The sequence below is a fragment of the Coffea eugenioides genome, chromosome 2 (genome assembly GCF_003713205.1).
Source record: "Coffea eugenioides isolate CCC68of chromosome 2, Ceug_1.0, whole genome shotgun sequence".
Taxonomy (NCBI): Eukaryota; Viridiplantae; Streptophyta; class Magnoliopsida; order Gentianales; family Rubiaceae; genus Coffea; species Coffea eugenioides.
In genome coordinates this window covers 20,218,441-20,244,808 of record NC_040036.1, presented here as the reverse complement: position 1 = coordinate 20,244,808, position 26,368 = coordinate 20,218,441, and the positions used below count along the sequence as shown (strand labels likewise).

The window sequence follows — 26,368 nt, the reverse complement described above, 5'->3', positions numbered from 1 at the left end:
GTGGCAGTTGAAGGTTATCCACTCTTAGTTTTTTTTTTTAATCCACTCTTATTATTTTGTTTTTGCAAGGTCAGACACCACTCTGTAATCTGACATTCGATTTGTCAGCGTTAATATTTCATTTTTGGTCCTTATTAGATGAGATGATGTGGGTACTATTATTATTATTTTGTTTTTTTTGGTCCTTATTATCTTCATCAACTTTTTATTTTACTGCTCAGAGCGAAAGTTGATCCAAAAGTGCTCTTTAACAGTGTTTGATCACACCCTCCAAATGACAAATTTAAATCACAAATCATCCACAAATTTCATTTTAGGCAATATTGACCCACCTCCAAGTTTGCAAGTGAGCTAAAAGATATCACTACTAATTCCTTCCTATCAACTTGCAATTCTACAATTCTACAAGTAGCATCCCATAAAAACCGTATAAAAGTAATTCGAAAGTCGTTTGTAAATTGGCCGCAGTAGAATTGATTAGGAGAACTACCTACCAATCCCATGCTAATGCTGTGTCAGAAACCTCTACTCAAATACTCGACAGGACACATATATACTACTGATTTATTTGTCGATGACAAGAAAACTGATACCACAATCTATCACCAACCCACCCCAAGGAACGTCCCTGTCGCTTATACTTCATTTCATATATATATATATATATATACACAGACCAAGTCCCTATTGCCAGCACAAAATCACCACTCATTCTCTACTTCTCTACACTATATATATATATATATATATATATACAAACACCAACTCCCCATTGCCGGCACAAAGTCACCACTCATTCTCTCTCCTCCTCTGCTCTGTTCTGTCCTAGTAATCTGTTATCCTTTTACGAACTTTTATGCAGAAAATGGGGAGCTTGGAAGTGGAGAAGGAAACAACTGGATGGGCAGCAAGAGACCCTTCTGGGATTCTCTCACCCTACACCTACACTCTCAGGTTCTTTACTAGTCTCTCCATCCTCTTACACGATTTTTCTGTACTCTTTTTTTGTTTTAATCTTTTTGCTTCTGATACATTCTTTTCCGTCTGGAAAAAAATATGCAATCAACAGAAACACAGGCCCTGAAGATGTTTATGTCAGGGTGATATGCTGTGGGATTTGCCATACGGATATTCACCAAATCAAAAATGACCTTGGCATGTCCAATTACCCCATGGTTCCAGGGTATACTTCCCTTTTACTTTGGTTTTTGTTTTCCTTTTTGTAGTCTCAAATATTGATCAAACAATAATATGAGCCATCCTAATAATAGAAAGGACTTTTTCGTGTACTTCCTTCAACCACATTCCAGTAGTCGAGAGAAGGCGGTAATGGCCTCGCGTTTTGAGTTTATTCCACGTATAGTAAAAGTCCCATGGGAGTAGAAATTCTCCTCTCACCACTGGGATCTTGCTTCAATTGTTTATCCCTGATAAAGCCGTAGAGTGTAACTTGGAACAAAGATTAAAGCGCAGTTAGTCCAGTAAATCCAACATTAGGAAAGGATTAATGCCTTCTGATAGTTAGTTATGGGTAACCTGATGAATTGCTTAGGAGGAGTATAGCCTTCTTCTTTTTCTTCTTTTGATATCTGGCTTACAACTGTGAATTTGCAACTGTGGAAAAGGCATGAAGTAGTTGGTGAGGTGGTTGAGGTGGGATCGGAGGTCACCAAATTCAGGGTAGGAGATTGCGTTGGAGTTGGCGTAATAGTTGGATGCTGCAAGACTTGTCGCCCATGCAAAGCAGACATAGAGCAGTACTGCAACAAGAAGATTTGGTCTTACAATGATGTCTACACCGACGGCAGACCAACCCAAGGGGGTTTTGCTGGTGCCATGGTTGTTCATCAAAAGTAAGCGAATATTCCTCTCTTCTCTTTATCTATCTATCTGCCTACCTGGTTTTTTAATTCATTATATGATATCCACCAGGCCTCCATCTTCAATCAACTCAACCTTTTTTTTCAAGAATGGTCCACATGCATGTATAATTGTCTTTGGTAGGTCGATTCGTTTCTTGACGCGGCCAGAAGTTAGGCCGTTGACTCCTGACTTCGGGTGAAGGGCATATTTGTCCTTTCAAACCATCCGAAAATTCATCTCTGTGTTTCCTTGTAGATTATTACAACTGAAATGGAAGTGTTAAAACTTGTTATAGTACATCATTGCTGCTTTGCAATCACCCAAAAAAAAAAAGAAAAGAAACAAGGGTTTGTGGTGAAATCTTCTCTTCCGTGTTCTTCCCCTAAAATCTCGAGCAAAGAGACAGTAGTGTTCAAGAACGCAAAAACTTATGATCAACAATACATTTCAAAAATATTCCAGGTTTGTTGTGAAAATACCAGATGGTATGTCAGCAGAGCAAGCGGCACCCCTGCTGTGTGCTGGGGTGACAGTATACAGTCCACTCAACCATTTTGGCCTAAAGGAAAGTGGATTAAGAGGAGCAATACTTGGACTGGGAGGAGTGGGGCATATGGGAGTAAAAATAGCAAAAGCCATGGGGCATCATGTTACGGTCATAAGCTCTTCCAATAAAAAGAGAGAGGAGGCCATCGAGCACCTTGGTGCGGATGAGTATGTGGTCAGCTCCGACAGCGCCCGGATGCAAGAGTTTGCCGACTCGATAGACTACATCATTGACACAATCCCTGTGTTTCACCCTCTCGAGCCTTACCTGTCTTTGTTGAAGGTGGATGGTAAATTGATTCTGATGGGCGTCATCAATACTCCATTGCAATTTGTCAGCCCAATGGTTATGCTAGGTCAGTTTACTTTCTTCACATTCAGCATTCTCAGCTGTAACAAAATACTGACTAATTAATTCTTTTGTGTCTCTCTCTCAAGTCTCTCTTGCATTGTTGGTAATCGACTAATCGTTGCGTTTTCTTTCTTGACTTTATGCCATTGCATTCATCAAGAATCAATTAGGTGGTTTATAGGTTGAAAGCTAACTGAAAAGCTGTTTTATCCAGGAAGGAAAACGATCACGGGAAGCTTTGTTGGTAGCATAAAAGAGACGGAAGAAATGCTTGAATTTTGCAAGGAAAGGGAGCTAACATCCACGATTGAAGTTGTGAAGATGGATTACGTCAACGCGGCCCTGGAAAGGTTGGAGAAAAATGATGTTAGGTACAGATTTGTGGTGGACGTTGCCGGCAGCAAGCTTGAGCAGTGAAAATTGCACGCAAATCCCCCAAAGCAAAACAACCAAGTTTAACTTGCTACTATATATACATCCCCTGCTCAAAATCAAATCAATCCCTTTGTTGAGACTCATATTTGTGCTCCTTTTCCCTTTGAATGCTTTGATGTGTGGCTTCATCATCATTATTTGAAAGTTAAAAATGGCCATTTGTATTTTGTTGCTAAATAAAGACGATCGATGGAATCACTTTGCTTCGATTTGTTTAACTTTGAATTTGATGCCCGTATATAAATACCGCTTGATTTTGTTGTTCTCCTCATCATATTCCTAAAACTAATCAATGTTAATGTGGCTAGAATGCGCTCTTTGGTCTTTGTTATTCTTCTTAGTGATTGTGAAAGATATTCGGCGTCTGGTCTTTGTTTTACGTGGTACCCACCCATTCTTCAATCTTCAATTGTCAATTGCACGGTAGGTGAAAGGCTGTTTTTCAAGACCCCATATTGGGTTTTTTGCCCATTTTGCTTTGCGACATTTGTGGTAGTCTGCGACCATTTGACTTGTCGTATGTGGCCGCTACCAATACTGCTGCTTGCTCGCTCGCTAATTTCTCCATCCGTGGCCGAAAGCGATAGAGTGGATGCCGTTTGCCTGTTGTGTCCAAATCGGAATGGATTTTACGCTTATCCTCCTTCAAATCATCACTTCCACCTTCTCATTTTCTTGAGAAATAAATTTAATCGTGGGGACATATAGTTTGTTGTTACTGCTAGCAGTCGCTTCCGGGACCCAGAATTCGCTTTTTTTTTTTGGCAGGACTGTTTATGCAAAGAGAAATAATAACTCATTTCCGAGGTATAAATCATAAATGCACTGCTCCTACTTGGCTCTGTTTATCATATTCTTTCTTTTGGGTTCCTCCAACGGAGCAATGACAGAGGAGGGACGGCTTCTTCTTTTGAGCCAAGCCCTTAAATCTGGCCTTGGATTTCTTCATCACTCAATCAATTAAAACAACTGAGACACGGATGAATGATGACTAGATTAGACCTGATGGCATTTCAAATACTACAAATTCAGGAACTCAAAAGCTACTCTATACTTACAGCTGCCTTCCTAATTGATGATCCTAATTGCCTTCGGATTGAAAATCAAAGGACACATTCAGACACGCCTTTAGGGAAGTCCCGCTGGGGGCTGCATTGGCCGCAGAAAATCAAATGCCCAGTTGATGTTTTGGACTGGAAAGAGAGTCAAATGACCAAGAAAATCATAACATGCTAAAATCTAAAATGAGAAATGTTGCCTTCAGATTTGGTAAGTGGGTCCGTTGAATTTGCAGCTGCTCATCTAGAACGTCTTCTTACTATTGAGCTTCCACCAACTCCAAATGACGAATTCCCAGCACCCGTGTACACCCGCTCCCGAGGTCTAACCCAAAGCCAATCATTTTATTTTATTTTCCGTCCCACTTTGATAGTCCTGTTTTTCTTTTTTCGTCTGTCCCAAATTATAATTCACTTTTCAATTGAAAAATGTAGTTGTATTTTAATTTCTTTAAAATACCCTTATTCAATGTAAGTTATTATTACTATAAATTACCTTATTTAATACTCCCTCCGTCCCACTTTGATAGTCCTATTTTCCTTTTTTGTCGGTCTCAAATTGTAATCCACTTTTCAATTAAAGAATGTAGTTGTTTTTTAATTTTTCTAAAATACCCTTATTCAATGTAAGTTATTATTACTATAAACTACCTTATTTAATACTCGTTCCTTCCTACTTTGATAGTCATGTTTTCCTTTTTCGTCTGTCTCAAATTGTAATCTACTTTTCAATTGAAGAATGTAATTATTTTTTAATTTCTCTAAAATATCTTTATTCAATTCAAGTTATTATTACTATAAATTACCTTATTTAATATAGATTATTATAAAATATAACCTACCCCACTTAATACATTAAATGAAATACTATTGGCGGAGTACCTTATTTAATATAGATTGTTATAGAGCCTACCCCACTTAATGCATTAAATGGAATACTATTGGCGGAGTACTAGGCTGATGAAATGGAGTATTGGCAGAAGTTGAATGCTAGGGTTCATGATCAATACGGCTCTTCGTGATCAAGTTCATGAAATATTAGGCGGCTAAACTTTTTTTTATTGAAAATGTGAAATAATGTAAAATGCAAATCGATTCTTTTTTTTATCATCAATTCAAGTTCCCATAAACTATCAATACAAAATTTCATGAATAATTAATATAAAATTATACTCTATTTAATGTAAAGATATTTTAAAAAAATAACAATCTAAATTTATTTTTTCAACAAAGTTAACTACTTTTTCTTAAACTGTGCGGAAAAAAAAACTAGGACCATCAATATGGGACAAAGGGAGTATAGGTTTTGTCCAAATACAAAATTTCAGGAGCATTTACACAGCGATACAGATTATATATGTTCATGTTTCGTGCCTGAGACAAAAATGGAAATAAAAAATCTATAATGAATTCAAAGGATGGTTACTTTTGTCGAAGCGACGCAAGAGACTCCGTCCTTGACAATGAAGGAGCAAGTGGAGTGCAAGTTCTGTAACTAAAGTACACGCATTCTATATTTCCGCAGATGTTGTACAAGCATTTTATCAAAAAAATGCACTACAGCATCCACTAAGGATGATATTTTAATGAACGAGCAAAATTGTGAGAATGAATAGAGCTTCACTTCATCAATTTTCTCATCCAACCAATTTAGGAGCCCTTTTGATGGAAGTATAATTTTCACGCTTTAACAGAATGAGGCCTTAACAGAGAACTACAGAACCTTCGTCCGAGAAATCCTGTCTTCACTCAAAGAGGGTCGTTACTGAACTAATCAACCGTTTCATGCTTCTCAGTTTGTAGCTGGATCCTCCCATGTATCATCTTAGTGTTAGGCGTGGCTATTCCAACTGACTGAAGTACATATTCATGACATATCTCGACGGATTGAAACCAATCAGAATCACTGCCAGCAAGAGAAAAGTTCAATAATAGCAGGTATGCAACCAAAACACAAGCAGGGTATTCGTCTACTTACAGATTGGTGAGAGGACAATTACGACACCAATTGGGTATAGGAAGAAGGTTGTTCTTTCCAAGAAAGGCAGTACTGCAACAGGTAAATATGTGATAATTTTAGCTTAACTTGCAGAAAGACATTAAGTGGGTGACAGACCATCATGGTAAAGTGCCATTCCCTCCACCATAATCTACAAATTACATAGCAAAAGCTAAAGGGAGCAGAATGTATATGTGATCTTTGCACTAGAAAAAAGTATACAGAATAATCTACTGATAAAGGCATTGACCTGTTTATCTTCCATTAGATGATTGGAAGGTCCAGGTACTAAATATAGCCAACATCAAATCTCTCATGGCCTGAGAGGAGAATTGTTGTTGGAAAATTTAACCATTGTAATTCCAATAATTAGAATTTTCATTCACATCAGATATTTAATACTAAATGTTGACAAGTGAAATGGAACTTGCCGATCACTAATGCTTGTTGCAATAGACTAACTTCAGAACAAGTCGGAAAAATAAATAATCTGCTCCCCAGTAGAGGACAATACATGTATAAATTCACTTTCTATATATATATACATATAAGCATTTCACAATCTTTGCCAGAACATAACAAGGAAGATCTCAAATAATAGAGCGGAAGATCCTTTTACATATAAGTAACCATGAAATTTTGGTCAAAATGAATCCAAGATATGGTTTATACCTCCTTCCCAAACCAAGATATCCTCTTAAACAGTAAACCTAACAACTATATAAAGTTGTTTGACAAGTACGGTACCCCAGAGGGGGGGGGGCAAGAAAGTTCTAAAACCATATTATAAAACTGGTAAAAGTAGAAATGCACAACTATTGTTTAGATCCGTGTCTTACCATCATAACCCAAAAAATTCAAGTAGTGATAGTAGGAAGCAGCCACCATGAAGAGCAAGTTTGATAGCAAAACAGGAATGAAACCATGAGCTATCAGCAGAGGTGACAAAAAATAGTGTATGACTGGCATGAAAACGAACATATCATTAGCATCCCAACAATATTTGAGCTCCAAATTTGAAAGCTCATAAACTTTGAAACAAAACTTACCATATAGCAGAACAAACATTGGGAAGAAAGAGTTGCAGTGTACATCAAATGCGTACAACCTTCATGAATGGAGTAGAAAACAATTTTTAGCACACACAACAAACAGAAATGCCAAATGCAGAATCAAAGAAGAGATGGAACAAAGAAAATATGATGTCTATTTGCATGTCCATTTTTTCTGGGGTTACAAGAGTCATTTTAGTCCAACCAGACACATGTTCCAAGCCACAATAGAAGCATTCTAATATATGAAGAAAACAAATAGTCCAGCGGGCACAAACTTAAGGCACTGATTGTTTCGAGGGAATACAGGGGAAAGAAAAGGAAATGGAGGTATAAGGATATTGATGTTTGGATTTTTTTTTTTATAAGGAGGGAAAGGAAAGGACAGGAGGGCTAAGGTCTAGTTATTTTTTGTCAGTCTGTTTTCCATCCAAAAGTGGGCAGAAACGGAAGGAGAGGAAACCGAGATAAATGAAAATTTTAAAATTTCCTCAGAAACCTGTGTTTTTAAATTATTATGGATAAAAACGTAACTAAAGCATGATAGTTTCTGTTCCTTTCTTTTCCTCCCCTAACCCAAACAATACTTCTAATGTTTCCTTTCTATTTCCTTTTGTATTTAATCCAAACAAAATGGCACTAGCATCTTCTCCTTCCCTTTCCTTCCTTTTTGTTCAACCCAAAAGGTGCCTAAAACACACAGCAAGAAGGGATAAAGGATAGGTCAGAACTTGCCATTCCACTCGTTGCTCCACCACATGACTGTTTGGAACTTCTTCACGAAGATAATTGTTGGTCAAGAACCTGCAAGGAATTTAAAAAATAAATAAATAAAATAAAAAGATGGAAAATCATATCCAATCAGCTTTCCATGACACCTTTTGTATTTTAGAATTTTCTTGTTGCTTTAAGTTTTCTTGGTGGCACTAAAATTGAAAACTTCAGGTATAATAAAAATTAAAAATGACAGGCTAACATGATCTATTAACTCATATGGCAACAACAATTTAAATCTGGGTGGCAAAGAAAATACTCAGACCCCTGGTCAAACAGGTGGTATTACAAATTCTAGCCTTTGATATTTCTAGGGAGATTAGATTAGTCCGTCCACCCAAATCAAAGCAGAAAAAGGCGTTTGTGGCTGTTAAAGTTTTTGAGCCAAAACAAGGGTAGTTAGGTCATATGGAATTTAGGAGATTAATGGTAGTCTCATTATTCATGGGGATGTCGAGATTTACGTAACTGCAGTAGGAACTAAAAATACACACATTTAAGATTTAGGTTGACTTACACAGAAGTACTAAGATCTCCTAATCTGAACATACTGTTATACTAGAGACTGAAAAAATTGCAAAGCTTAGAGATCAGAAGACCAGGGGGCCACAGCTCAAACTCAGATATTTGTATCATCTAACTAGGCATCACTATAGCTGCTCATGTCTGGTAAACAGGACGTTACTATCTTTGCTGAATGATACTCCTAATTGGGAATAGCAACAAACACCAAGAAACTTGGACCACAAGAATTCTTCTTCAACTTCATACCTATTGTTACTCTCTTATTATGCTCATTCAGAATGTTCTCATGGGTATACCTCGTAGTAACTTTGAAGTACTCTGAGCTATCAAAAGAGGCCTTGCGACAGTAGCATGGTATAGAACATAAAGGGGCACCACCCACTAATAAAGAAACTAGTGCCAAACAAGTAGATTCTATACAGATGAGTAACAGCTTTAGTCCAGTGGCAATTGTTCAGACAATCAAAGTATAGGGTACCCTTTCCCTTCCTTCCCCAGCTTCCCTTCCCGCCTCCACTTATGCAAAGGAAATGACATTAGAAGAAAAGTCAATACTCTGAGAATTGAACTTTCCTCATTCAAAATTTATGAACAGTGAGAAATACAAGACAAGTACCTTATAACATCTAACTCCATAAAGGAAATGGAATTCTAAGAAAAAGGAGTTTCATCAGCTCACCAGCAACATGTAGCCAAAATTGCACCAGTCATCAAAAGATGAAAAAGCAACACTGACAAAACTACATAAACAGCGTGTCCCACACTATGATCATACCTGAAACAAGTAATATAAAGGTCAGGATCAGCATTGATTTGCATATAAACATTTTTTAATGCCTAACAGAAAATAAGATGAGAACCACGAGCCCGCTGAATGTCATATTGTGATTCCACGTTCCTCAAGTTTGTTGACCAAAATACAGAAAAGGAATTCCCTCAACATAACATGTTATGGTGTAAAAGCAAAAAGTCTTCAACATTCAACTTAACTATTGCGCCATCATGAAAAATAGTCATGACACACACCAAATACTTACGCGGCACAATAAGCTGAGGTGGAAACTACCAAAAGAAGACTGCATATCACTACGAATGCTGGATCATCACGTGCCCATTGATTCTTTGTTTCTACAAGCAAAATTTTAGTGAAATAATTAAATAATGGGTCAACATCTACTGACTCCTAGACTTCAAACTTAGGAAAAAAGAACCAGGGAAAGAAAGGATGGAAAATAACTATTCTTACAGATTCAGGGAGGGAAACACAGAGGAACGGCAGGTTAATTAACTACTTTCTTCTTACAAATCAGACGTAAAACCTAACAATAAGAATAAAATCCTCATTTACTTAATATGTTTGTCCATTAATACCATTATTACCTCCTCAAACTTCTAATTTATGTATCTGACTGCCAGACATCGCTTTACCTCAACAGCATAAGAGGTAAAGTAACTCCAAACTACATGCTTAATGCCAATAGCAGACAACCTGCTGTTATTTTCTGCCCAATGTGTCCATTTGTCAATTTTCAGGCCTAGCAAACAAAAGCTTCAAGAGTTGAAGCTTTACTTGTTTGCACATCTAGAGTCACATGCATTCCAAGTTATTTTATAGAAGGATAACATCGCTACTAATATCACAACGACCAGAAAGAAAAAAAGGAGCTCACTGTACCATCACCAGATTCTTAATGTTTCTTTCATACTTCCTATTGATTTGAAGTACATATAGTATAATAGTTATGAACCACAATATGAAAACTCAAATCAATATGAAATAAAATTCACAGATCTTGTAATTGAAAGAAAAACTAGCGTCTTTAATTTATAATCTTAAACAGCTACAGGTGTTCTAAATTGAAAAAACATCAAATATAAGCAAAACCAGCTTATAACTGGAATGAGAAGACTTCAACACACAGAAACAATGCAGCACAGAGAAAAATTCAAGGAAGCAGAGAAATCCAGAAGAGGTGACAAAAGGCAGCACACTTACGCTTGTGATATTTAGTGTGCTGATATCTGCATCGGTTGTACAGTTTCACATGCAAAGAACAGAAGGCATGTTGATTAGACACGAGAAAACACATAAAAAGCATCTTCTAGTCTAGTACTTTCTAATTAGGAAGAAGTACATATTGACAGCATCTAGGATAACTTCAATTTTGAACAATCACACCAAACAACTGCACATAGCACAGCTCAGGATAATATGTGAACTAGGAAACTGAAAAAAATACCCAATCATTTAGGAAAAGATTAACAGAGCATAAACCTAGGTAAAGAAACCAAAAAACCTAAGTAAACACTACATGTTGTTGAGCAAGTCATCTAGAAGGATCAGAAGTCCACAATGGTCATTACGATTTCACAAAAAGAGAATCATGACACATTAGACGGTCCTAATTCAGATACTTTCAGTCACTTAATATGTTAGTAACAGATCCAGTTTTCTAGGTATCAAGGTTTTTCCATTCCATCATATGAGTCGTGAAAACTGTAAAGAGTGCTTACACATTAAAAAGAAGGTTCATCAAACAGTTAATAGTGTAGCATCTAAATTAAATTTTAAACAAAAAAGGCTTAGTGCTACATCTGAAAAAAATCAGTAGGCCAGAGAGAGAGCAATAGTAGACTCAACCCAGTAGCTCAATACTTACACCACTTTTGGCGAGGTGCATAAATGTAGCATTTGCCAGAAAGTATATTCAATGTCCATTTGTTGCCACTACAATGAATGAAGCAACAACAATTAAAACCAAAAGAAGATGAGAACATATTGGAAGAGGAGAAGATCAAAGGGTAATCCAGTTGAGTAGAACAAAATCACATAGTAAGAAAGCAAAGCCTCGTCTTCAATTAAGCTCTTGAAGAGTACAAAACAACATCATCAGGAAGGAAAGAATCAGCATTTCGAATTTCAAAAAAACATTCTACCAAACGGATAGTGGCTCATATTTTTCTAAATCTAGAGCTTATTAAAAGAGCTGAAAAGATCTGATCCAACTAAAGGTTATGCCTAATAGAATCCCTAGAGGTATCAGGATTAAACCCATATGCATGAAATCAGAGAAAGGTTCATGCTACTCTGTATCCTTATATGGTTGGGACAGCACCCTCCCTCCGCACCCCTCCTCCCCCCCCCCCCAACATCCCCCTATCTGTAGCTGAAAAATACTTTAATCCTCACACCAAGAAACCCACTGGTAACTCTCAAATTCAGCAATGAATACGATAGAGTTTACATTTCTGTTCCCACTGTATCCTCTCAACAAAATAGGAAATGCTAAATAAAACCCTTGGTGGCCTAGATAGTTGCATTCTCCAAAATAGCTGGAGCTATAGATAGTTCTCCTCTCCAACAACCCACAACCAACCTGATCACCAAATCCCTTCCACCAATCCCAATTGCACGTCTGTTCTCAATAATATAGCAACCAGTCTGAGTTGAAGCACACCCATCTAAGTCAATCACTAAGAGAACATAAAAGAAATTTTTTCCCACGTCTATTCACTTCGATCCTGATAGCTAACAACAATGCCCAGAGCTTTTCATCCCAGCTGTGCTATCAAATTTCAGACCCAAATTAAGCAACTCACCTAACTAAGAGTTTTACAGTGTAATCGCATACAGAATTTTCCTTTTTTTTAAATCCAAAATGAGGCATAGACGCACTTGGCAGTTGAAATAGTGGAGATCAGATCTATCCAGTTCGATCAAAATACACGTAAATGTGTGTGCTAATGTGGAGAGTCTCAGAGCAACAGAAACGAAGAAAACCTTGACGATTCTACGGAGATAATGAGGGAAAGGAGAATTGGGCCGGGCATTGGAGCTCGTCCGCCCCTTTGATGTAGTTGGCAGCATCTTCCCTTTCTCCTTTTCTTTTCTTATTTCTTTCTTTCCCCTGGATTTTTCTGCGAAATTTTGGAGTTCCGCAGATAGAATTTTGAATTGATTTTGAAGATTTCTTCTTAATTGCGTGTTTGTTTGAACGGGGAGTTAGATTGGAGTAGGAGTTGGATTTGGTGTTATTATTCTTTCTGGGTTCGGATTTCTGGCAGCCCTTCCCTTCCTTTTCTAAATTTCTCTCTCTTTCTGGTAATCGGTGGTGAGGCTGGCTGTGGCGTCTGGGTTCCGTCACGATCTTCATTGGGTTTGGGTTCAGTTTGAAAGTCAACCGGTCCATGGAGAGGCATTGGGTTGGATTTTAGGCTGGCCCAACACATGATTTGTTTAGTTTTATTTACGTTTTATTTAAGTACTGGTACGTATTCGGTATTACTATTACAGGACGAAAAACAATGAGGAAGAAACTTGATCCAAAACCTTACAGGGTGTTTGGTTCAAGTCTAGGAATCGAAATTGTAATCGGATTCATTTCTACAAAAATTAGTATGAATTTTAATCCAAGGTATCATTACAACTGTTTGGTAAATATTTATGAGGAACAGGTATTACATTAAAAACAAATATTTTATCATATGTTTAATTTCTTTTTTCCCTTTTCTTCTTTCATCTCTTTCTCCTACAGCTACCCCATGGCAATGCGGCATTTCATAAACAATTAACCATTGATCAATTGCAAAAGCTATTGGAATTTCAAGATCATTATATCTTCTCCCTAAACACCAAAAAGGAAAGAAAAAATAACCAACTAGGTTGGTTGCAGTGGAACAAAGGGACGAGAAAATTTTGCATCTACTTACTCCATCACTTAATGTCTGCCATCCATGGTAACTAGACAAAAAATCAAAGGGACACTATTCATCAAGAAAAAAAAAAAGAGTTTGCAATTCAAGAGTCAATTGGGATAAAATTTTTGGTCAATATAAAAATGTCTCCCATGGTCTTATAATGCCTTGTAGGCAATGGGGGTGGAAGCGGCAAAGGAGAAGAAGAGTTGGTAGATCACGAAAAGTGAAGTAGGGATAAGAGTGGCCTACTTGTCAAATTTTTGAAATCTGCTGAATCAAATTTAGAAATCTACCAAAACCCTCCAATTTGCTCGAGATTGAGAACTCCCAAATTTTAATGATTCATTCCAAAATTTTGAATCCAAACTACTAATATTAGAATTATTTCAATTTCTGATTCCTATCCCCTCTTACCAAACGCCACCTTAATGTATTCGTTTGATAATCTTTTCCTTTGACACAGGATTTATTATATTCACAAGTACTTGACCACCTATTTAGCTATTCGCTGTCCCTTTTCTGGAAAAAAAAAAAACTTTAATTTGCCATAATACATCATGCAACTTGTCCTGATAAAAATTAGAGAAGGAGATAAATAGAGTAAGAGTGGCGACTATTTAATCCAATATATTCCATCGCTGGTAATTATGATAATACAGCATGGAGCTCATGTTATCATCCCCCAACCTTTTCTTTTACTATGACTTTATTTTTTTTTTAGAAAAAATTCGCGCTTGCCCCTCCCGTAAATCCAATTTTGTCACCTCTTAGCTCAAGAAAAGGATAATAGAGCAATAAAACATTGGTACATGAGAAACATTGCTGACTCCTAAGAAGGAAAATTCGGTCAAGGAACGATTGCAAAATCTGCATTTACAATACAGTAAAAGCAGATTGGAGTTAGGTTAAACGTTAATACATACATCATTTCCCTTTGGCTGTGGGCAACGCTACATCAGGGTGATTCTACCTTCTTTTTTTTTTTTTTTTAATACAGTGGCTTTGTTTGCTTTAGGCTTTTAAGTTAAATTTGACTGTTTCCCAGAATCTAGTATTCAGTCTGTCAAAACCCAAATTCACCAACGGGATCGGTGGTCACAGTTCCTTACCAGTGAAATTTTACAGGTTGACATTCTAAAGGCCACAAAATTCAACTCACCAGGCGTAGAGATACAAATGCACGATAACTGATTAGAAGGAATAAAACTAAACAAATGAAATAGAAAAAGAAAAATAAACGTGATAAAACGGAAATTACCAACACACCAGTACAAGACCTCTCGATTAAAACAATTATCATCAGCAAAACATACAAATGCCTAAACACATTTGTTTTGTTCTGTTTGAAGAGAAAAGAGAGGGGGGGGGGGGTTTGGGAGCAAACAAGACGAACATAAGAAACTTCAAGAAAAGTGTTCACCGCTCTAAAGTTGCAAGAATACAACCCCAGATCCAGGGACGACTGGAGAAATGGTAGGACTCAATTCTCCATTTTTGCAGTGTCTTAGTCCTAAATCTAACCACCTACCTCCAATCTCTGGAGGAAAAACCAAATAGAGAAGCCCTGTGTATTTAGCCTATGAATGAAGCGAAGGTTGTCCGCAACAATCTTCAAATCTGCTCATATCTCATCCTCTTCAAACGGATCTCGCTCCGGATAGTCACCAACCTGCAAAGTATTCAATCAGGAAATGAAGCAAGAAGTGAAGCTGCAAAAATAACTAAATTACAATACAAGTGTTCAATCAGGAAATATAGCAAGAACTTATAAAAGTAACTCTGCATTGCCGATTGTTCATCTCTCTTTTTTTTCAGGTTCAACATCCACTTTTCCTTTTCCAAGTTTCTTCTTTCAAACAAATCATTGACACCAAATAGAAGCCATAACGTTTTTTGAATTAGTTTTTCGCAACATACCAATCACATCAATCTGACACGTGGCTTACTTATCACTCCAAATAGCAGTATCTGAGACTATAACTCTTATGTGAGATGTAAGTCCTTGGTGTCTTTATTCATGCCCTTGAAACATATGCAAATACATCAATTTATGAGAATCACGTGATATATGCTAAATTCTTCAGCTATGGAATGTGTTTTGTGCCTACGGATTAAAAAATTTATTTTTCTTGGAGCCTAAAGAAAAAGAAAGAAAACATGAATCAGCAGAAAAAATTCATGGCATTACCGATGAGACATGCAAGATGAATTGCCAGAAGCAATGCTCAACATAAAAAGGAAGAAATGCTGAAACACAGAAATTTAGCTATGTACTCTGACTAATATACTTTCTACTAAATACCTTTACTTTGTCAGGTCTGACCATCACACCATGAAGTGGCGGGCAATCAAAATAGCGCTTTCCTTTCTGCCTGTGAGCGATATCAATAGAATATCTCCATGAAGCAAAAACCAAGACAGAACTCTACTTGAGGCAAAAACTTAGAAATGACACCCTGTGAAGACCCACAAACAGGAATCTCCAATACAAGAACTTGTTGAAATGGAGTAACATATAGGAAATAGTGTTTTCAAAAGACCAAATTATACCAGAAAAAAGGTTAAGAGAGTAACCCACACATACTTGCCATCATGTTTTCCTAGTGGTTCATCAAACTGAACTCCAACCCAGAAACCAGGTGCAAGTGATTCAGCACGACCAACAAATTTCACCTCACCTCTTTTCTCCCCAGGTTCAACTTCACATCTATCTCCTACCTTTCCAGCAAGGACAAACGACATTGAAACTTAATGCTGAACAAGTTAACTTAACCACAGAACCAGAGGCAATCAAATTTCAACCAGCAGAAGGTTAAAAGTATTCCACCTAAAGTTTGACGACAGAAATACCTATCCAGTAGAGTTCTAGGACACCAAGCATTAGAAAAGATGACATGAATGGGTGGCTGGTCATTATGTAATATCTGTCTTGAAATAAGATGGTCACACTCAAGTATTCAACAACTTGTAACAAACCATTCTTGGTAATTTCATCAACGAATAAGCATTGCCATTCACTTTGATTGAGGCTAAAACATGACCAAATGACAGATAGTTTAGTGCTAGCATGTTCAAAACGCTTGCAAAACTGGTTTTGAGAACCACTCGTTCAACCAGGAAGAAAATGATGGCTGCTATGGACAGCAGATTAGGACACATTAGTTAGAGAAAAGCTTTCTTGCACCAAACTTTATATCTAGTGTTGATCAATAGACAAATACTACAATGGCAGAGGTGATTAAAATAAATAAATAATTGAAAAAAGAATGTTAGTCAATGTTTTGTTTCACATTTTAACATTTGGATAAGCTAATCATTATATAAGTTCATGTATGGTGTCACACCAGAAGGAAAAATAAGATCATATCAGAGTATAGAAAAAACCATTCCTTTTACCTTTACAGGTTATATTGAGAAACAACCAAACAGTGAACAAGCGACCATATATTGAAAACTTATCCCTGGTTGCAAGTAAATGATTGAAGATGACAAATACAGATACTTGATAGAAAATTTGATTAATAAACCTTAATGTTCGTGCAAAGATCTTCCATGTAGTTGTCCGCTATCTGTTTAGAGAAATGAATCCACATATCAGAGAAAGAAAACTGAGTTATTTTTGTGAAGAACCTGAAGACTGTCCTAGAGAATGTAATCTATCAGCTTTTGACAAAAAAGGAGAAATTTGAGAAAAGAACAGTTCTGTTTTATCAATGCAAAGGAGAAAACTGAAGTTTCGTCATTAGGCAAGTTATTAATAAGCTTGCCAGGAAAACTTGCTGATAAGTCAGGAGAAAGATATCAACAAAACCTGAAAAGAAGCTTACTTTAGGCTCCAGAAGGGAAGGATTTTGCTGTGCTAGTTTTTCCTTGAACTTTCTGAATGTACCTGAACGCAAAGATAGATACATTTGTCATCTCAGTTTGATTCAATAAACATTTGTCATACCACATCACTTGAGTAAAATCTTAAAATGCACACAAAGATATATACATTATGACAGATTAGAAATTAGACACCTGTAATTTTTTTTTTTTTTTTGCACAGAAGATCTGTGAAACAAAAGAAAAATGTATAACCTAAAGATTCAAAACCTTGTCCATAAAATTTAATTAAAAAATTATCCAAGATACAGGACAGTTTTTCTATTGATACAGCAAATAATATCTTATTGAATTCTCTTTTATCTAACTGCGCTCTCTGCACCCTCTAACTGAACTCCCAGAACAGAGATGTAGGATATTAGTGGATTGGTAATTCTAAAGAACAATTAATAGGCAACAAAGAAATAGGTATACCCATTTGCACACATCTTCTACAAGCTTCATCCCCCCCAACAACAAAAAACCCCCCCAAGAAGAGAAGTGCCGCAGCAAAATCAAAGGCTCTAAACCTATATGAGCAATAATTACCAAAAATTTTTTTGCAAAGAATCTTTTAATCAATTATTGGAGTCTGGGGATGTTTCCTTCAAAAAGGTAATGTTATACTCTCTTTGAGACAAGATGCCTTCAATGAATATATACACAAAATCCAGAAGAACTTCCATGCCCAAGAAAGATAATTGTTTATATATGCTTGCAGGTCTCTTTACGTGTTGATGACAGGAACAGAGAAGGGGTAAAAGCAATTATATTGGCTAATCAACTGATGACTTCTAACACCTAATCCTTGCCAAATGAAGTTTTTTCCACATTTACCATCACGTTTTCCATAAGCTTCGTCAGAGATCGTGTATTTTTCCACAAGAGAAGTATCCTCCAACCAACCACCAGAAGTTACTGATGAGGGATCAAGATCAATAACATGCAGCCGGTAACTGTTAAGAAAGAAGAACTGGTAACTATCAGAAAAGAACAGAAAGTGGAAGTTGAAGCAAGAAGAATACAGTTGTGATAGTATCATGATAACACTTTACTATATTAAAGTTCAAACTTTATGCTTCTGTTCTCCATTACCAAAAGAATGTGGATAAGAACATTATCACGCAATCAGAGAAATATCCCCTTATTTGATAAGCAAGACATTTACATGTAAGTCATAGCGTATGAGGGGAGACGGCGCTACCACTCTGTCAATACAAACATAATACTTAATCAAAGGTCAGAAGCATATTAAATTTTTTGAGGTACATCAACTAAGTGGCTAATAAGACACAAAACTAAAAAGAACACAATTGCTATCGTGGATGATAAGCCTTGAATATGAAGATTTTTGGCATGAAAGTGCAATATTCTCCTTAGTGTGGTTCTTACTTTACCCCAATTTGAATAGTCGTGGTTCACTTGTACAGCCAATTTGCTGGTCTTTTAGCTTTACTTTATTCATCTATTTACCTGGTTCTTTGGCACCAAAATGTTAATCATAGTGTTAATTTTAAAAGATGCACTTTTTTCCAATCAGCCCTGAAATACTAAACAGACAAGTTGCATCCAATAAAAGACCATCAAGACAAAATTTAACAAAAAAAAATTCAAACCATGTAATGTTATTGAAATATGGAGATCTTATTCACAGAGTTTCAGCTCGGAATTTTACTTTCTTAACCAACTTAGCTGCATAGCTGTGATAACAAAAACAGTATCATAATAAAGTTAAATCATTGTAAATATTTTATATGTGCATGTTCTTATATATCAATTTCAAGTGATTTTTCCAGCAAGCATTGCTAATTCAGAAAAGCAGACAATGGGGAATAAAAATTTTTCAAAATTTCAACTCTATTCTCATCACCAAACAATATGGTTTCATTACTACACAGCATTATGCCCCACATGTAACGGCGTATTCATGCCTGGACTGACAAATGCAACTTCTGCTCCACCTGAGGATGAATAAAATAGATAAGAGAGAAAACCCACCCGGCCAACGGGGAATAAAAACCAAATGGTCTGGTGTTATCATGGATGTCTGCAACTTTGGCACCAGTATCATCATAGAGCTGAAGGCACATTGAATCTACAGAAGTACCACACTTTTTCCACAACTTATCTTTTACAGCTTCTACTGACATCTGAAGACAAGATAGAAAAGATTTCTATGAGAACCACAAGTAAGCTCATTTGAGTCAATATCTTGCTGTTCTAAATTCAATTGCCATTGGAACCCACTTCTTATCAAAGCCTAGAACTGGTCAATATTTAAACGCTAAAATCAGGAAAATTACAGTTTTCCCAATTGTCAAGCACTTAGTTGGCCCTGAATAGAAGCGAGGAGATAACCTTCCAACCACATGTAGTAGTACCAAAATAAGAGGTAAAACAAGTCGCATTAGTTGACAAGAATGAACCGCAGTCCTTTGCCTGGCGACAATAGATTTAAGCAAAGCATTGAAATGCAAGAGAGTGTGAATTGTTGAAATACCTCAAGAGAGAAGCGGACATCAGCAGAAAAGGTCTTGATGTTAGAATGAGTTACGCGTAAAAGAACCGAGTCATCTCCTTGAATGTTCTGTAGACTGGAAGCCATCGATCCTCAGAAATCACCCAACTGCGAGCTGCTTTTCCTGCTGGCAACAACGAAGGGGATCTCGGCTGGAGGGAGCCATGAATTTGGGAGGGACCCGAGTCACCCGACTCCACTAACCCCGCGGGTCAACCTTTTTCTATGCGTGATTGGACCAATTTACCCTTTCCCTTTTTTTCTTTTTTTGGTTTGGGTGTTCTGGATTTTACTTTTGCCCATTTCCCCCAACCGGGAGAATCTGGAAGCTGAAATCACGACGACACCGCAGCGACATAATCTCCAAATCAACACTGTAAAAAGAAAAGCTTGCCGTATCTCTCGACCAAGGGGCGGCAATACCTTTTTCACATCAGCCGACTTCGGAGCAACCAGCGATATTCAACTACACGGGTTCTAGAATCTTAGAGGATTTCGAAGGCTGCGGCGGCGGCGGAGAAGCAAGTTTTTGGAAGATAAACAAGTCGGAATATATCACAATTTACCATCTCTCTGCTACTACGGTAAGCATAAAGCAAATATCTATAATACTACCGTAAAGCATAAGGCAAAGCAAAACTGCTAAATTAGTGTATACGAGGTCAAGAAGCGATTTCTTTGTGCTATTTTAAAACTAATAATTTAGTACCATTTAGGTGGTGTTATGATCGTTGAATTGTTTGTTTATAGTTTTTATTAGGCTAACTTTTGATTGATGATCATGGAACAGCTTTTGTAACCTACGAGTGGAAATGCATTGAGTTGCCGTTCATATTTTGCTACCTGGACGGACACTTTATTTGGGCAGGCTGTTAATTTCTTTGAATTACCAGTCACCTCTTCTGTGCTGCATCATATGAGAATCAACATTTTGCCACCCCCTCTTAATCTCTCAGTTTGATTTCCTGTTATTTATTTGCCTGCTTATTTTAACGAGGTTTTTAAATTTGAAGATTTGGAGCTGAGTACTTGGCCCTTACCCTTTCCTTTCTCTGTATAGCTTTTCCATTTGGATTACATATCTGTTGCTGATTAGTTGCCACCGCGCCGTGCTTGTGCAGCAATCAGAATCAGAAGGTATTAAAAGCTTTCTGGCAGGTTGAGAGACATAACATCTTCTCTTCATAGTGAATATGAGGGAAGAAGAAGTAAATAGATGTCAGATTCAGGAGTGGTACCCTAAGTTCAAGTCGGTGTCCATTAGAACCCTTATCCATGAGCTTCCTGAATCCTTCATCGAGTACCTCAACGATTCCGGTCCATTTGTTCTTCCAGTTTCTATTGCAGATGATGATGCCTTACCTAATAGAATCCGCAAACCTGAAGACGAAGAGGATTATGAAGTGCACGAAGGTTCTGATAATGAAGCAGAAAGTCCCCCAACTCCCCCTTCTTTCCCGGAACTTGAGATAAAGATTAAAGAATCAATACAATCCCTTGGGGGTGCTGTCTTTCCCAAGCTTAACTGGAGTGCTCCTAAAGACTCTGCTTGGATCAGTTCTACTGGGAACCTCAAGTGCTCCTCTTTCAGCGAGGTTGTACTTTTGCTACGATCATCAGACTCCCTGATCCATGATCTTTGTCATGCATATGATTCATGTAGTGATAAGACAGCATCAAGACCCCAAAAGTTTTTTCTTGCACTTCGCAAATGGTATGCATCTTTGCGACCTGAGATGGAGTTTCGTTGCTTCATTTGTAATGGGCTCCTTGTTGGGATATCCCAGCGTGAGGTTACTGGATTTTATCCTGCGCTTCTTGACAAGAAAGATGATATAAAACAGATGATCCAGGATTTTTATAGTGATAAATTGCAAGGCAAATTTGAGTCAGAAAGCTATGCATTTGATGTATATGTTACTGCAGATGGACGAGTTAAGCTTTTGGATTTTAATCCTTGGGGCGGATCCACCTTGCCGCTGCTATTTGATTGGGAAGAATTGGAAGAGAATCTGAAAGAAGAGGGAAAGGTTTTGGAGTTTAGAATGATAGAGAGCCAGTGTGGAGTTCGACCAGGTATGAGAACTGCAGTTCCCTATGATTACCTGGATACGAGTCCAGGGAGTGGTTGGGATCAGTTCTTCAATAAAGCTAATGAAGAGTTTAGGCAACAGACCATGTCTGCGGAAGCAGGTGCTTGACCATGTGATTCCCAAGTTTGGTTTGTAGATCCTTTCCTGATATTTAACGCATCTCCCTAAAGGTGGATAACCTTGAGATAATGTGAATTGAAGTGGCAGATTGATCTTGTTTTCCTTGAGACGATTTTCTGATGTTTAAACACTCCCGAGTGTTGCACCTCTTATCCTCGAGTAAATGATACAATTTGTATGTCAAACTAAAGAAGTACTTGTGGTACTTGGGCATTATTTATCATGGAATTATCAACTTCAATTGTTTTCCCAGAGTGTAACGTTTGTATTGAATCGTTTTATACAGTAACATCTTCCACGGTTCGAAAAAATTCTTGACTTCAGTTATGGCATAGCACAATTTTCAGCCCAATCGGATAGATGAAATCCAGGCAAAGTCGGATAGAGAGAAAATTGAATAAACTTCTGAACGTACAAAAATCTTGATTGGGCGCCTATGGCACTTCATAAAACTTCGTCACAACATTTTTATCTATTGGTACTCCTAAATGACAAAACCAGCATCACTTCCATAATCAAGCACAAATGGTCAATTTTCTTTGAAAACAAATGCACCCGACTCGAAATTTCTATGTTTCCATGACACAGAGAGAACACCAGAAATGCTGAATATGTTAATCTCTTTATGCAAACGTACTAGAAAGTCAATGGCCTCTTTAACGGTGTTGTACCAAAACATGATACATGTCAAGTTACAGTACAGCATTAAAAGCACGCTACAAAAACGCTAGCAAAAGATGATTTAACTATTATCAAAGTATTTTGATCAGCTTCTAGTTGGAGTTCATGCAGCCTTGAAAACTGGAATGCTTTCTGAAGGCGGCAGGGTGACTGACCGCAACAATTCAAGCGAGAATACAAGGCCCAGAAAATGTGAAAGGATAGTATTTGCAGATGCCTGTAAACAAAATAGACAGCAGTTAGAATGAAGGTTAACAAATTAGCATAAGATTTATAGTTCTCTTATAAAAGTTGTTCATAGCAGAAGCTCAAATCTAATGACAAATTCAGGATTATGGTAACAATTAGACTAATTCAGCTCATCCATAATCAAACTCGAACCATCACAGAGAGTTACCTGTACCAAGAACACATCCAATGCAAGAACAGGACTGCTTCCAGGAGCGACACCCTGATAATAAGGATTAGCTGATGTGGTGAGAGCCTTGGCAACCAGCAATCCTACAGTGGCTTGCATGCCAAGTATTGCCGCACCCATTCCCAGAAGGTTCACAACTATACCATTTTTCAAACTTTTAACGACATCAGCACGTGGAGGAGCCTGCAAACATAATCAAACTGAATAACATGCCTTTCTCTACCAGACATATAATCTTCTTTTTTCCTGAAAAATACAATATCCTGAGACCTGAGTTCCACAAGTTATTTAAGCAGGATAAAGAGCAATACAACATAAGGAAACAATGCCCTGTGGAAACTATACTTATGTGGGTATACTCACTAATGGACAAAGCTAAACCAGCCCGCGATCAACAGAGTGCTTGCAAAAAGAAAAGTCATGAACAAAAACACAAGCTGAGAAGCAAGCATGAAGAAAGAATAAAAAATCTAACAAAAATTCAGTGATCAAGACAGTGAATGTAATAGCATGACAAAATTCCTCTTGGAAAGCAGGATAGCAAAATGGCATACACTAGCTATTGTTCACTGGCTTCCAAACTTCCCTTTCAAATGTAATACTGGGTCCACTTATCACTCATTCCCGTAAGTGGTCGGCCAATGCATTATGGTAGGCAAAATACATTAGTAGAGGTGTGCAAGAAGCTTTTTGGAGCATGTACTTATCATTCCCTTTTTGGCATTCTCTATTATTTAGAAGGATTGGATGCCTCATATAAGCAAAGAGATCTAAAGAAGAAATCAAAAAAGATTTATTGGAAAATATCATCCATTTTGTGTCTGATGCAAGTCAGCTTAAGTGCATCAAATGGAAGTATAATATGTGCAGAAAGGCCCCAGCTTATAATGCCAAACAATAAACTGTCCACAATATGTGTATCACTGTCCACAATTGTAGGTTCAAAGTAAATATATTCTCTTGTACCCAACAATGCTAAGTACACTTGTATTGTGCCATTTCATCTCCATAAAAAAACCGGAATTTATACAAAAGAAAATAGCAATAGAAGTTGAATTCCAATTCTCAACAAATAACTCTAAACGTAATCTGTGCATTAGAGTTATAATCTCTTACCTTGGAAGGATCATTGGCAGTCTTCCGAAGCTTTTCAGAGAGACGAATGTAGCCAAAAGACCAGAAAACAGAAATGAAAGCAGCTGCAATTCCTCCACCTGTTGCATAAAACGTCGCAGGTGATGTGATCTTCCCGGTAATAACAACTGAAAATGATAGGATCACAGCCGCAACCACTGTACAAACAAGCTGCCCCCAAAATCCTAAACCTCCCAATCTTTTGAAATATCTTGATGTACTCTCTAATCTCTTCGCAACCTAAAATCACAATCCAAGAAAATCAGCAGCCAACAATAAAGCACCAATAAACAACATATTCCATGACAATCAGAGGCTCAATAGTGACAATGTCGTAGTCCATCATACCTTTCATAAGCTCACATTTCGAAATGGATTCTTTATTTTCTGTTAAGAAGAGAGCCTGTGGGAACTAAGAAGCGAGAAGGGAAAGAGCAACGAAGACGGAGAGAATCAGACCCTCGACAAGATTCAAGATCTTAACCACTGGGTTCTATCAGATTCTCACAGTTCCACTAACGACAAGGCACCACTTTCATTCAAATCCAAACTAAAATCGAGCCCTAACTTAAAAAATGAGTAAAACCAATAAAATAAAAACTTTGGTAATCATTCTTCAGCTGACTCTAAAACCCTAACCCCAAATGTCATAGTGGTCTCCCAAACTGCATAGCTCTGATAACAGTACAATCATAGATGTATAACAATTGAATCACTATATGCTGAAAAGATGTAAGTAGTCAAGTAAATAAAGAGAGGGTTCTTGGGTGACCTGAGCAAGCTTGGCCTTTTCAGCGTCGTCATTGGGGGCTGGATAAGGAGTAGATACAGTGCCGGAGGCGAGGGTTTTGAATAATCTGTTATCGAAAGTGGATAATTGTGGTGAAAACAGAGGTTGGTGGGTTTTGAGAAGTTTAGAGAATGAGAGAGAAAGTGGTGCCAAGTGGAGGCTCGATTGGTGGGATAGGAGGAGGAGGTGAGGCAGTGAGGGGTTTGAATACACCACTGAAGTCGGCGGCGCTAGCGGTGCGGTGCCGGAGCGAGCAGCCGGCAGAAGGAGAGTTTGCATAGTTGATTGATGATATTACTTGCGTACTACTTCAGTAAAGGTCGCTACACCAATGTTGGAGTAGTAATTTTTGTTTATCGGAAATGCGCACGAGAGAGCAATATGTCCTCGGATACTTTGGCAGACAAAATCACGAGGGAAAAAATAATGAAAAAGCCTCTAACTTGTTCACTAAAATTCATTTAGTAAAAGCTGTTATATTCCACTTTCGGTGTTTGAAGCCATGTTAGTGGAAGATCTATAAAAAAACTCTCCGTCTCAAGGTAAGTCTTATAACAATTATGGAAGTCAAATTCATTCGATTTTTTTTTTTTTAAAAAAGGCTGTTATATTCCATCTTTTGGTCCTAAATATGTTGTTCTTTGCAAATTCATTCGATTTTTTTTTTTTAAAAAAAGGCTGTTATATTCCATCTTTTGCCCCGCACATTGGTATTTCAGTTGCTTTAAAAAAAAAAAAAAAAAAAGATGCATACATCTGTGTTTCCATTTCAATTGACTACTTGATCGTTACATGGTTGATAAATTTTTTTTTTTTTTTTTGTAACCTGTAACATGCCCCAACTCGAGCCCTTTGGATCCGAGCCGGCACACCAAACCGGAGGGAAGCCGATAGCCCCATACAGCTTTTCCGAGCGAGTCAGGATGTGCAGCGTAGAGGGCACGAATCGAACCCCGATCAGTGGGAAAGCTAGCAACTCAAAGCCGACCCCTCAACTGCTACGTCATATGCCCTGGGGGCCATGGTTGACAATTTGCAAGTGAATTTTTTTTTTTTTGAAAGAAAACTAAACATCTTGAGAATTGAACCAAAAACCTCATGGTTAACCATCCAATTTTCATTTTGCTACCCCTAATAGAACTAACTTTTTTTTGTGTCACTAAAATACGAAGAGTTATACAGTGTTTGGACCAAGTACTGAAAATAAAAATTTGTTTACTGTATTGGTGTCAGCTTAAACTGCAAGAGGATTGTATTTGACTAGTTATCCTCGTAGAAATTAGAAAATGTACCTAGTGCGTTCTAGATTGTGGAATAGGGCTAGCCCATATTTTTTTGACTAGGGTTGCAAATAAATCGAGTCGCTCGCGTTAATATCAAGTTCGAGGATCAAGTCGAACTCGATTTCAAAGATACTTTGCTCGTTAGCTTGTGAGTCGACTTGATTA

At 37.5% G+C, this 26,368-nt stretch overlaps 5 protein-coding genes across 7 annotated transcripts; 2 read left to right on the top strand and 3 right to left on the bottom strand.

The window, feature by feature from the left end:
- Positions 1 to 743: 743 nt before the first annotated feature.
- On the top strand, positions 744 to 3,460 carry LOC113761289 (cinnamyl alcohol dehydrogenase 1). The gene is made up of 5 exons (XM_027304212.1): positions 744 to 954; positions 1,070 to 1,183; positions 1,626 to 1,853; positions 2,326 to 2,765; positions 2,976 to 3,460. The coding sequence occupies exons 1-5, from the start codon at positions 857 to 859 to the stop codon at positions 3,176 to 3,178; spliced, it is 1,083 nt and encodes a 360-aa protein (XP_027160013.1). The 5' UTR covers positions 744 to 856; the 3' UTR covers positions 3,179 to 3,460.
- Positions 3,461 to 5,538: 2,078 nt separating this feature from the next.
- On the bottom strand, positions 5,539 to 12,707 carry LOC113763972 (protein unc-50 homolog). Its single transcript, XM_027307978.1, has 10 exons — positions 12,386 to 12,707; positions 11,265 to 11,332; positions 10,601 to 10,626; positions 9,642 to 9,732; positions 9,284 to 9,379; positions 8,041 to 8,109; positions 7,303 to 7,361; positions 7,093 to 7,215; positions 6,233 to 6,304; positions 5,539 to 6,160 (listed from the first exon to the last, which is right to left on the bottom strand). The coding sequence occupies exons 1-10, from the start codon at positions 12,470 to 12,472 to the stop codon at positions 6,096 to 6,098; spliced, it is 756 nt and encodes a 251-aa protein (XP_027163779.1). The 5' UTR covers positions 12,473 to 12,707; the 3' UTR covers positions 5,539 to 6,095.
- Positions 12,708 to 14,556: 1,849 nt separating this feature from the next.
- LOC113761027 (tubulin-folding cofactor B) lies at positions 14,557 to 19,878 on the bottom strand. The gene is made up of 8 exons (XM_027303829.1): positions 19,667 to 19,878; positions 19,165 to 19,316; positions 18,004 to 18,122; positions 17,130 to 17,191; positions 16,830 to 16,871; positions 15,887 to 16,020; positions 15,605 to 15,674; positions 14,557 to 14,971 (listed from the first exon to the last, which is right to left on the bottom strand). Exons 1-8 carry the CDS (start codon positions 19,769 to 19,771, stop codon positions 14,924 to 14,926), a joined length of 732 nt encoding a protein of 243 aa, XP_027159630.1. The 5' UTR covers positions 19,772 to 19,878; the 3' UTR covers positions 14,557 to 14,923.
- A 91-nt stretch (positions 19,879 to 19,969) lies between these two features.
- Positions 19,970 to 22,157, top strand: LOC113761026 (cell division cycle protein 123 homolog). Of its 3 annotated transcripts, none has more exons than XM_027303827.1 (2): positions 19,970 to 20,268; positions 20,806 to 22,157. In XM_027303827.1, the coding sequence occupies exon 2, from the start codon at positions 20,878 to 20,880 to the stop codon at positions 21,883 to 21,885; it is 1,008 nt and encodes a 335-aa protein (XP_027159628.1). In that variant the 5' UTR covers positions 19,970 to 20,268; positions 20,806 to 20,877; the 3' UTR covers positions 21,886 to 22,157. The 3 variants fall into 3 exon arrangements, with proteins under 3 accessions (XP_027159628.1, XP_027159629.1, XP_027159627.1); XM_027303828.1 differs by having other exon boundaries at positions 20,745 to 22,157; XM_027303826.1 differs by having other exon boundaries at positions 20,475 to 22,157.
- Positions 22,158 to 22,386: 229 nt separating this feature from the next.
- Positions 22,387 to 25,332, bottom strand: LOC113761191 (protein TIC 21, chloroplastic). The gene is made up of 4 exons (XM_027304060.1): positions 24,903 to 25,332; positions 24,113 to 24,370; positions 22,976 to 23,179; positions 22,387 to 22,795 (listed from the first exon to the last, which is right to left on the bottom strand). Exons 1-4 carry the CDS (start codon positions 25,197 to 25,199, stop codon positions 22,682 to 22,684), a joined length of 873 nt encoding a protein of 290 aa, XP_027159861.1. The 5' UTR covers positions 25,200 to 25,332; the 3' UTR covers positions 22,387 to 22,681.
- Between the last annotated feature and the right edge of the window lie 1,036 nt (positions 25,333 to 26,368).